General features: G+C 39.6%; 1 protein-coding gene across 7 annotated transcripts in view; it reads right to left on the bottom strand.

Annotated features, from left to right (window-relative positions):
• The window catches only part of LOC139947976 (1-phosphatidylinositol 4,5-bisphosphate phosphodiesterase beta-4-like), a 146,475-nt gene that overhangs the window by 6,031 nt on the left and 128,552 nt on the right, over positions 1 to 11,892 (bottom strand). For all 7 annotated transcript variants that reach the window (XM_071945907.1, XM_071945925.1, XM_071945916.1 and 4 more), the window contains 11 exons: positions 10,963 to 11,127; positions 9,853 to 10,057; positions 9,475 to 9,563; positions 8,537 to 8,657; positions 7,187 to 7,296; positions 5,461 to 5,576; positions 4,602 to 4,677; positions 3,011 to 3,186; positions 2,373 to 2,474; positions 1,059 to 1,116; positions 192 to 278 (listed from right to left, as the gene is read on the bottom strand). In XM_071945907.1, coding sequence (XP_071802008.1) covers positions 192 to 278; positions 1,059 to 1,116; positions 2,373 to 2,474; positions 3,011 to 3,186; positions 4,602 to 4,677; positions 5,461 to 5,576; positions 7,187 to 7,296; positions 8,537 to 8,657; positions 9,475 to 9,563; positions 9,853 to 10,057; positions 10,963 to 11,127 — 1,305 coding nt within the window. The remainder of the gene's footprint in view (positions 1 to 191; positions 279 to 1,058; positions 1,117 to 2,372; positions 2,475 to 3,010; positions 3,187 to 4,601; positions 4,678 to 5,460; positions 5,577 to 7,186; positions 7,297 to 8,536; positions 8,658 to 9,474; positions 9,564 to 9,852; positions 10,058 to 10,962; positions 11,128 to 11,892) is intronic.

Below are 11,892 nucleotides of genomic sequence, written 5' to 3'. Positions count from 1 at the left end.
CTGAAACCAAGACGCTCCAGAGTCGTTCTGAACGACTGCAACAATCGATCATTCGACTTCCAGCGCATCCAGTTGGTCCGAACTGTTGCAGGCGTCAATCTTTTCATACACTCAATTCAATAATTTGGTTTGACGCGGCTCTAGAGTGCCTGTCTGAACCGGGTGTAAGACTCTGAGACAATAACACCTACCTCTTCATTGGCCCGTATGAGTAGATCCACCTGCTTCTTATGCTCAGTATTCAACTCGTCAGTTTCCTTCGATTGTCTGGACAAGAGCTACAACAAAACAAACAAACAAACAATCCACATCAGTCGCAGTGACAAATGAAGGGTTTCTCTAAATCTATTCATTCCTATCATAATTATACTTAAACTAATTAATTTGGGGTTGAACAAAGAATAATTAGCAAGAGCGGGCTTTGAAACAACGACCTCTGGTTTAATGTGCCGGTATTCTACCAACTGAGTTATCTACTAGCCCTATGGCTGGCGGTCTCCCTGAAGACATAGCAGGTAATCAGACTTAAATGCCAGCAGTTGCATTCCAAAAGTAGTGAAGGCCCGACAGTGTCTTCTACATGTAATACATTTTATTTTTTTCGCGCTGGACTGAACTATCACAATCAAACACAACAGGGCGCCGTCTCAGAAAAACCTTATTTATCAAATAATAAACCACAAGGGAAACTGACAGGGTAAATTTAAACAGTTTGGGTTTGAACAAAGAAAAATTGACTGGAGCTAGACTTGAACTAACGACCTCCGGATTAACAAACCTGCGCTCTACCAACTGAGCTATCTAGTCCTTTGTTGGCGGTCTCCCTATTAGTCAATATCTTTGGTCAGGGGTGTCAGTCAGAAGCCATACAACCGTTGGCTGCCGTATAGCCAGGGATCACACCCAAGTTTAAAATACAACAAGGGAATCGGCAGGTAGAGGATAATAACCTTTAGGGAATGCAACTTTTTAACATTAAATATCAGTGAAACCGGCTGTTTTGCAGGGAGGGGTTTCGGAACATGCCGTTGTAAAACACAGATTCATCAGTCACTTACTCTTTTTCTCTCTTCCATGAATTTCTTAGTACTGTTACTCTGGAGCTCTCTTATTCTCCTGCAGGAAACAAATTGAACATGGGGACTCAACAATTTACATCTTCCCATTGAGTTATATATAAGAACTAGAGGGCGCACTGGCCTATATACGCAGCCCGGCATGCGCGCATGTGGCCATTTCCTAAGTTGACAAAACAGCATCGCGTAGCGTTCAATTAACACAAACTCCAACGTGTACTTCATATTCAACGCGCGTACAGAATGGCACGCGTGTCTCCTTGTGGTCCCGTTGCGTTTGTGCAAGCAGCGTCACCAGAGCGCCCTCTAGTTCTTATATATAACTGTATGCGTCTTCCCAACAGTTTTGAAGTTAACAAATAAAAACTGCAACTCATGTTGATGATTTCAGACATGATGGCATCACACTGACTAAGTTTAACCGTTTGTCGACTGATCTGGTCTTAATACTCCAAAACTTGTGTTGGGTTACCAGGCAAGACGGGCCTCTTGTCAACAAATGGTGCTTGTGAGTACATTATTACTATTTGTTTATTAAAAACATTCAAACTTCGCAGCCAAAGGCTGAATTGTGTTTAAAATACGAAGCTATATAAAGAAGAAGAAACAAAAATACAGAAAAATATTTAAAAATAAAAAAAAAAAACATTTTTTAAGTACAAAAACAAAACATCAAATGACTATAATAAGACGTTTAATAGAATACTGTCCACTAAACAGGCATGATATTCTTTCTGCTATACTGTGATAGTGCTTCTTTTTTTCTCTCTCTTTTTTTATTATATAGAAAACACAAATAGAAGGACAATAAACAATTGTACTAAAAGCAGGTAGCGAGAGGCAAGATGTAATCAGCAATTGCCCCAAAAACATGTAGCTAGGGAAGGCTTTAAAACACAAACTTACTGCTTGTTTAAAAGAGCAGTCAGGTGTGGAATGGGGCTGTTCGTATATCGATTAGTACGGCAGCTAACAATGGACAACATGTTGGAATTCCTCAAATTGTTATTTCTTGCTGGAGGGAGCCAGTCTCGGTGCATAGGGGAGTTGAGGAGGGTGGTTCCAAAACTGATGGATAGTTTTTCCAGCCTATCAACCATGGGGGGAATACCACTTAGCTGACAAGTGTCCTTATACGATTGAGTGTAAAAATGGTTATTACTCAGGATGACACAAAAGGCTTTTACTGCATCTTTTCAAGGCAGTCTTTCTGACTTTTTGTTAGACCACTAAACCAGGCTGGAGATGCGTATAAAAGATGACCTTGGTACTGAAAGAGTAAAGGGCTATTCTTACCTGTCTTTTTCAGCCTTATTCTTGATGCTCTTGTCATGACTAACTGACTTCTTTGAATCCATGGACATCTTGATCTGATTACTTTTCAACTCCTTCATCTCTCTATTCATCAAGAATACAACAAATCTCATTATAAATGTATTACATAACTGACTGACTCAATATCAAACAAAGCATACCACTTGTGAAACGTTGAGTAAAGGCTGGATCACACAGGCCCCGATAACGAGAACGAAAACGGGAACGATAAAAATGCACGCCCTCAGTTGGTTGAATTGCTCCACGCCGAATACGCCTATGCTCATTCAACCAATCAAGAGCGTGCATTTTTATCATTGTCGTTTTTTCGTTCTCGTTTTAAAAAAAAAAAATCCACACATTTTTGGACGATCTTATCCCCAAATGTTGGCCCTAAATAATACTTTTTCCAATAAAACCATTTTCATGAATTAGTGATTAGCGGTTCCGGCGTTAAAGATCTTCAGTTGCAATAAAATCATCGAGATTCACATCGGTAACAACGCACAGAACAATTATTTTTCAATGAACTTTGCGCCGCATCGCGCACGCCCTCAATCGGCGAAAGTTATACATGTTTGAATATGCTTCAAGGCTGTACATTGCACCATTATACATACCGTTCATGTTTCTGTTCCAGCGTCTTCCGTTGGTCTTGCTGTTTCTCAGCTATGAGCTTCCTGAGGACATCACACTGCTGATGAACATGGGTCTCCTTTAAGGAATTCATCTCAGCAACGTGTCGGGTCACCACCTTAGACCACTCTTTGCTCTGCTCGGTCACCACATCCTTCACCTGAAGGACACAAGGAAACAACAAAAATACAAAATGAATAAATAAATACTATGGCAAGAATTGTTTGTTCAGATCTTTTGACATGGTATCTGATTATTTGCAAAATGACAAATAAGCCTGATTTCATGGAGCTGCTCAAGCAGTAAATGTTGCTTAATAACTGCAAGCTAAGTCTTGTTGTTACTGCACAAACCGCCGCCACCGGGCTGTAAACGTGCAGACGCTCAAGTGAACATGAGCAGGAAACCAGTCACAAAATGGCAGGTTTGACATAGTGATTATGTAACCTTCGGCTGGTTAAGCAGAATTGTTCTCAGCTTAATTTTGTGTTCAAGCAGCTCTAGGAATTTGGGCCCAGTTGTTGATTTCACAAAGAATTAAGGCTAGTCCTAACTTAGGACGAACTCGAGATAAGACTAGTCTTAACTCTTTGTGAAATCGACCCCAGGGCCTAAAAGAATTACTCAGCACAGAATAGTATCCCTTAGCAGAAACAGGTTACCAGCCAAAATTACATTGAGTTTGCACTGTTGTGGCTGGTGCCCACTAAATTCTTGCTTAGCAAAGAAATTTGTCAGGCAGTATTTTCTGCTTAACAGCTTTATGAAATTGGGCCTAAGTTGCAAAAGTCAATGAGAGAAGTAAAAGCTGTAAGATGGAAACGGATCGGATGACCCCATGACAGCAATTATACAATATAGGAGTATGGTCGAAGACAACATTACAGGCATTTAGCTAGACATTGAGCACATGGAACAAGGAAAGTGATATTGGAATATATAGTATAAAGCGGCAGCCATTGAAAACAGAAACTGGGGAAAAGGGTCTGTAGACCTCTAGCCAGGGAGGTCATAGTGGGGTCATATTGGCCCCTGGCAAATGATGTCGTGACTTACATGTATTAATGTGCTTATATTAAGCAAGAGACTATAGTGGTCAGCATTACAGAGTTTTAAGACGTGCAAGTGCCACATGCTTGGAGACATTTTAAATCAAATACAAACAATTACACCCACATTCATATCCATCACGGAATTTAATTTAATTTAATTAATGGGATAGGGTAACAATATGACACTACTGCAAAATGCGAAGGCAAAGTTCCACCAAGATGATGAAGAAAAATGGATCCCCCTTAACTCATAACACACACCGAAAACTTTACCAGGCGTTTTGCGCATTGAGAAGTTTGGGTACATTTTTAAACTACAGCTAGCAGCAAAACAACGCAGGAAATTATTGCAGACAAAGGGCATAGCTCAACTGAAATATCTAATCAACGTAAAGAAAAGATGCAGATTTGTTAAAGCTCTATGTTTTAATAGGCAGTTCCAAGAGGAATTGAACAAGAGAGAGAAAAGAAAAAACTAAACTAACATGGCATTTAAATTTTTCCTCAAATAAACTAAACCTACCCTCAACTTATGACCTTTGACGATGGAGTGAACCTTGTTTTCTGTTTCTATCTTTAAATCACAGCAGCTGCTCTCTCTAAGATAAAAAGGATATCGTAAGAGGCTATCATTACAAACTTAATTAGAATAAACTTGATTAGAATTTTCGTCGTGACTAATAGGGCGTCTTGTTGTTAAAAAGAAGAAGAAAAAATTGTAAAATGCTACATAGATTTCTAATGCTTCTTCAGTATCAATTTAAATTGAAACTGGTCCAAATCGATTAGAGAACAATATATGTTTGGATTGATGCCACTTTAAATAAAATCAGGTTTGAATTAGATCTCATCTCTATGCATGACTGTAGTTTGAAAAACCCAAACATCCAACAAACAATTTTGTTAAGAGTCTCAATTAACACCTCTTTTTTTAGAAATGCAAAGCTCTCTGTGTTGGGCGCAACTTTGAAAGGTTGTTTTACAGTTTTTTTTTAATGAAATCCTTTTAAACCCTTTCATGCACCATTTTGGGGGTGATACATTGATCGTAATGTACACATTAATTTTGTACTAGTTTCTTTGGTAAATGGCAACCCCCCCCCCCAAAAAAAGGTCACAATAGCACCCTCAAGAGTCCTGTTTCCCATTCTGAAAACTGTATGGCCATTTCTAACATTGGACAAACCCGTGGTCACAACGTCTCGAGCCGAGTTCGGCCCGAGTAGCGCCAACTTTATATATACGGCCATGTGGTGTAATTTTTCATTTGACAACTATTTTGTGAAGGGATTTAAAAATCGGTCGATAAGAGACCGGTAGAAAGCAACCGGTCGGCGCATGAAAGAAGAGAGTTTTAAACTAATAAAGAAATCTGAGCTGACCCCTTCTTCTTGATGGCTTTCTCTAGCGACTTCTCTTCGGAGAGTTTCTCCTTATCATGTGAGACAACCATCTTATCTACCACTGTGCCGTGAGTCTTCTTCACTGCTGCACACTCCTGTATGTAACGGAACGATTGCCAAGTACACGCAATTCAGATTGTAGTCTTGAAATTCCATCTTAGTTTAAAGGCACTGGACACCTTTGGTAATCATTGTCAAAGACCGGTATTCTCACTTGATGTATCCCAAAACATGCATAAAATAACAAATCTGTGAAAATTTTGACTCAATTTGCCATCCAAGTTGCAAGAAAATAATAAAAGGAAAAAACACCCTTGTTGCACAAATATGTGTGCTTTTTAGATGCTTTCGAAATATTACAACACTTCGGGCCGGAGCCTTTCATTATTTGAGTGAGAAATTACCTCTTTCTCAAATCTGCATTACTTCAGAGAGAGCCATCTCTCACAATGTTTTATACTATCAACAGCTCTCCGTTGCTAGTTACCAAGTAAGTTTTTATACTACAGTTATTTTGAGTAACTACCAATAGCGTCCAGTACCTTTAATAAAGGACAGCGGCAACCAAAACAAAAATTAAAATATTTGTAGTGTGATCTTTAAATCTATTTGATCTCATTCCTTCAATTTGTGCATGAAGCCAATAGACCGATCAGTACGTGGTACCTGCTGAGGAAGTTATAGCTGAGGTGCTGAAAGCGCATGGACAAACCATTGTTGTTTTTAAATTGTTATGCAAATAAAGTGTCTGCCTCACAATTTACACAATTTCCCTGACAGGACAGCATGACATAATGATGTAAATAAAAAATAAAAATATTAATACTGAAATTCTGAAGAAAAAAAACTCATGGCTGATGTTATGCATTTTAAACCAGACTGTGCAGCTTCTGTGTCTACAATACTTAACTCATCTATTGTCTACGCTGTTTTCAGGATTCGGTTGGGTTTTTTTGTTGCAAATATTTATGGTCAGTGTTGTACATCATTATGCATTGCTCTCCTGTCTTGGAAATTGTGTAAGTTGTTGAGCATCTCAGCAATGGCAGCCTAACGTGCAGCATACGGATTGGTCTATTGGTTTATCTGAGTCATTTGTTTGGGCATTCATTCCTTTTTGAGTCACTCATTTTGGCAAAGGGGACCTAGAAGGTAAGGGACGATTCAGATATTCTAACTGCTGACCTAATTCCCTAATAACAACGTTCTCAAATAGTTGGAAAGAAAAAACAACTTTTAAAACTCTTTCAAGGATATACGAGACATACGGCTTTCGAGACACCCTTTGGCTTGTGCCTGCAATTACCATATCTTATATAAAAATTAAACTTTTTTTGAAAATATAAAAAGCGTCAACATTCAATACAAAATAAAACAAGGTGAGGCCACAACACATATCGTTATTTAAGCACACAAATTTGCTTAGCGCGTTTACTTTTTTTTCTCAACAGAAACAAATTGCTAAGCTGTGATTTCGACTGGCTTACCACAAGTTGATTGTTTAAAAAAAAAAAATTGAGGTGCAAATTAATTTTTTGGGTGATCGGTAACGCTAAGGCACAGAAGCCTGGTATACCAAATTATACTTTTCACATGCTTACGGAATCGAAGGCAAACCATTCTTCACTTACCAGCTTTAGGAGCAAAGGAATATAGAAACTTTGTAAAATCATTCAAAACAACTAAACAGTCGAAGAATGCCTACCTTGGAATGTTTCCTTTGAAGACTTTCGATCTCCTTGGCTTGTTTCTTGAGGACCTTTTGATATGTTCTGTCCTTCTGTAGCGTATCCGTTGATAAGATCAGCATAACGGCTGTAGTGGGAGAGTGGGATCAGCGATGACTCAAAATATGAGATCAACAAAACATATATCTTGGCAAATCTCTTTGACTTGCTCTATAAATGCAACATCAAGCACATGGTTGGACTAACAGAATCAGCTCATCTGACATCAGGGTAAGAAAAGTAGCCAAGCACAACAAAATTTTGCTTACCAGAACAGGGTTACCAGCCAAAGTACCATGTCACATGAAGAATTTGTGACTGGTATCCTGTTCATTTCTGCTAAGTAAAGAATTGTTAAGCAATATTTACTGCTCAAGCAGCTCTATGAATTTGGGCCCAGATTAGTGACTGGTCCTAAAGAATAAAAAGTATTGAGAGATCAACCGTCGATTTCACAAAACTCTTCCTAACTTAAGACTAATCTTAGGACTTAGGACGAGTCCCAACCCTGCACTGTAGCATGCAGACCTTAAGATTAATCCTAAGTTAGGAAGAGTTACTCGTCCTAACTCGAGATAAGACGAGTCCTAACTCTTTGCGAAATCAACAGCTTCATGGCTCTGCTTACAGGGGATTCACTGCTTATGATTGCCATTCTTTAGTTACAGGGTAAAATACAAACTTTCTGCACTAGCAAATAATGCTTAGTAACGATGGTCAGTGAAGCTTGAAATTGTTCCCCCATTTTTGTTTTAAGCTATTTTTATTTATTTATTCAAGTGCGGTCCAAGCAAGGCTAAGAGCTATTCTTTGGAAAAAGAAAACATTTCAGATGAAATTAATTCAGGGGCGCTGAAGGTAGGAATTGATATTCCTCTTAAAATGTCTAGATTGTAGGATAGAGGGAAATGTGACACCAGGCCAGGAGTGCGTTTTGGCGACCCCAACCAAAAACTGTTTCTGACGTCATAACCAAAACGGTAACCGAGCTCACAACTCGGTTATCATTCAGTCTGAACAGCAGAACCAACGACCAACAACCGAAACAGTTTTTGGCTGGGGTCGCCAAAATGCACTCCAGGAATTCCAAAGAGCTGCGGTACATGGAATACAGCTGCTCGAATGACTCTCTGGGTGAGAACACATAAAAAGCCTAGCTAGGAGGAACCAGGTTTGACACACTGATGGCACATTTACAATGACAATATCTGAAAAAAAGACAAAGTGATGCTTCAGTGTACCCTAATGAAGTCGCAGATCAACACTAGTACAATGACGGCATGGTAAAACGTATGTTTGATTGCACAGAAACATGACTAAGAGCTCACAGTTTGTGGTAGGTGCAAAGCTGTTGATAGTAGAGGTAGGTGTCGTTGGTGATTTGGTGCTTTGCTTCTGCGTCCCTTTCATGTTCTTCTTCCCCACTATAGGTACATCGCTGATGTCATTCTAGAGTTGGATCAAGACCAGAGAGTTTCAAATATTGAAATATAAAGTAAAGCTGGATTACTACATGGAAACCCAAGTCCATTTATCAGTTGAATTATAACCATATTCTGAAAATTACAGCTTGATGAGTCCACCATGTTTGACCGTTGGGCCAGAACACCCCAACTTTATCATGTAGTTGTAGAACAATTATATAATAATAATAAAAATAACTAGTTCTTATAAAGCACATTTCACAATAACGTCTCATTGGGCCAACAACATTCCTTTATATAGGATTTGAGGCATTGCATGGTGAGGTATCAATGTATATTTGGTTTGCGGTAACACCATGTGTGTATCTACTTGCCAGGTAGAGTTTGTTCTCAGAGAACTGTCTTGCTATATTCTACTGCAGCGGAGTAGATAATCGGAGGTTCGAGAGACTTCTCAGTTCTGAAAATAACTGTCCTGCTTTTTAACTATTACCAGGGCGGATGGTATAGAAAATAGAACTGGGCTACTACTTTAGCTTATTGGATCGTAATTAACTGTACTGCCGCGGAGACAGTTCTGAATTGGTCTCAACGTTTCGACTAGCTTGCTCTAGTCATCGTCAGGAGACTTCTTTACAACCCCGGGCAACGTAGTGCTCCAAAGGCTTTTTCATACACAATACCAACCTCTACCCTCACAGGTAAACCATTAATAACCCCAAGTGAAGAGAAGCAATTATAGTAACGCATCTTGCTCAAGGACACAAGTGCCATGACCGGGATATCAACCCACACTCTGATGAGCAAGAGACCACTAAGCTTGACAATGTAGATGTACCTACCTCTTCAATTCCCATTGATTGCATCTGCTTGGCTCTCTTTTCAGCCTGAGATAAGTATTCCAATGGCTTCGACAACGCATCCACAAAATCTGAAGAAGAAAAAGAAACAATTACATGTATATTCATAAAATGTATCTTTTTCCCTTTTTCTGGAATGTACCAGCCGTCAATTTCACCAAACTCTTCCTAACTTAGGATTGATCTTAGGACTAAAGACAAGTGAAATTCCGTATCTAAAGACGTTAGGATGCATTGAACCCTTCCTAAGTTAGGACAGGTTAATTGTCCTAACTAGTGACAGGATTAATCCTAGCGTTTCTTGAAATCCGCTGCAGGTCACTCTTTGAGTACACAACAATTACATGGTCTATAGATTACCTCCCAAACCATCGGGTACGTATGTCTTGAGCTGAATACAGCAGAATACAGTCGGTAGAGACAGGGGAAAGTTTCCCTCGGTACGGAGCGAGATGTGCCGGTACCCCGCCTGTAAACCATCCAGCGGTAATATCCTCTGGCCAATCAGCTTCCCGTTCTCTTCATACACTGCGATTCTCAGGACAGCCAAATCGGGTAAGACCACCTGAAGAGTGAACATAATCATTTTAAAATCAGACATTTCTAATTCCCTCCAAAAAGAGGAAATGGCCGATCACGCTTAACTTTGTACAGTGTTTTTTAGTTTTCTATGGCACTGTTTTGAAAAGAAAAAGAGGAAATCAGAAGTTGCATGCCTGTAAAATGATGTCAAGCTTGCATCTGAAATGCTTCTGTTTGTCTCATTTTTTCCTTTGCAACTACAGTTCAGCAAAAAACAAATCAAAGAAATTTCTGGGTGGAATTGGGATGTAAATTTGGTACAATGTAACAGGTTCTTATTTTGGTTACTTTTTCTGGTAATGAAACCAAGGATGCCTCAAAAGTGAACTTAATCACTGTAGCTTACAAGCCTGAGGAAACCTGTACACAAGAGTGCTTGCTATGCTTGTAAACCAGAAATACAGGAGTTAACCCCTACTCTTTCATGGTAAGTGTTCTTGGTTCTTTACCTGCACTACCAATCCTAGTACACGGGACCTACATTTTGTACAGCTTAATGTCCCATCTGATGGACAAAGCAATTATAGTAAAGAATCTTGCTTGAGGACTACAGTGCCACAACCGGGACTTGAACCCACACTACACTCATCAAAAACACCAGAGCTCGAGTCCAATAAGCCTTTTTGAGATATGGCGGACACAGTGCTTCAACACTGTAAGGTTTGGGTAAATTTGTGTGTATACACCCAAACCAAACAGCCCGCCATACCTCAAAAAGGCTCATACTCTTAACTGCTCAGCCTAACACATCACTTTGATCAGTGTCGCTGTACTTCATATCAACTCAAAGACCTTTCTTACGCGTACAGCGTTTGTACGACCAAGCTCTGAAGTGAAATGCATGAACAAATAGAGAGAATATCACCAATCAAAGGAAAATAAACTGACCTTTCTGAAGACAAAGTCCTCTGCATTATAGACTGGATTCAGGCCATTGTTTGGTATCGTCTTTGTCCTATGTTCCCTCCTAATCGTATCCGTTGGTAACCCATACATGTCAACCTCAATGTATGTACCTACTTTCTTGTCAGATAAAAACTGTCCGGATATGACCTGAAAAGAGAAGAATTGTAATATGACTTGAAGCTAGGCATGGTAGCAGTAGATAAGCAAACATATTGACAGCACAAGCACAGAGCACAAATGGATTTTGCGACCCACCTTCTCCAGGACAGCAGCAATGCCTAGGAGAGTACACTTCAAGATTCAAGATTCAAGCAGGTTCCGGATTATAAGTAAGGTTCGCACAGACACTATGTGATGATCTCTTTTGAGTAGTGTTGGCTCTGATAAGCATTGGGGCCATAGAGTTATACATGTATATAAGAACTAGAGGGCGCACGAGTGATGCTTCGTGCACAAACGCCATGGGACCGCAAGATGCACCGTCATTCTGCACGCGCGTTGAATATGAAATACACGTTTGAGGTTTTTTTTATTGAACGCTCACGCGATGCTGTTTGTTCAACTTACATAATGACACACGCTGTGAGATGCCAGTTTTGTCAACTTAAAAAATGGCCGTATATAGGCCAATGCGCCCTCTAGTTCTTATATATAACTCTATGATTGGGGCTGATTTCACAAAGAGCTAAGATTGATCTTAACTGTATATCACTCTTAAATGCTAAGCAAAGTGTGTTGTCACAACACAAATCACTATGGCAATTACAGCAACTTATCTTCATATGAATCTCAGTGTTACGACTGGGATTCGAACCCATGTCGTAATGACTCAGTCACCAGAACTTGAGTCCGATGCACTCAACTGCTCGGCCGAGACACGCCGCTGGTTGTTGATTGTCATTAACATATAAT

Source organism: Asterias amurensis, chromosome 1 (genome assembly GCF_032118995.1).
Source record: "Asterias amurensis chromosome 1, ASM3211899v1".
In the NCBI taxonomy this organism is placed as follows: domain Eukaryota; kingdom Metazoa; phylum Echinodermata; class Asteroidea; order Forcipulatida; family Asteriidae; genus Asterias; species Asterias amurensis.
This window is presented reverse-complemented; position numbering and strand designations above follow the sequence as displayed.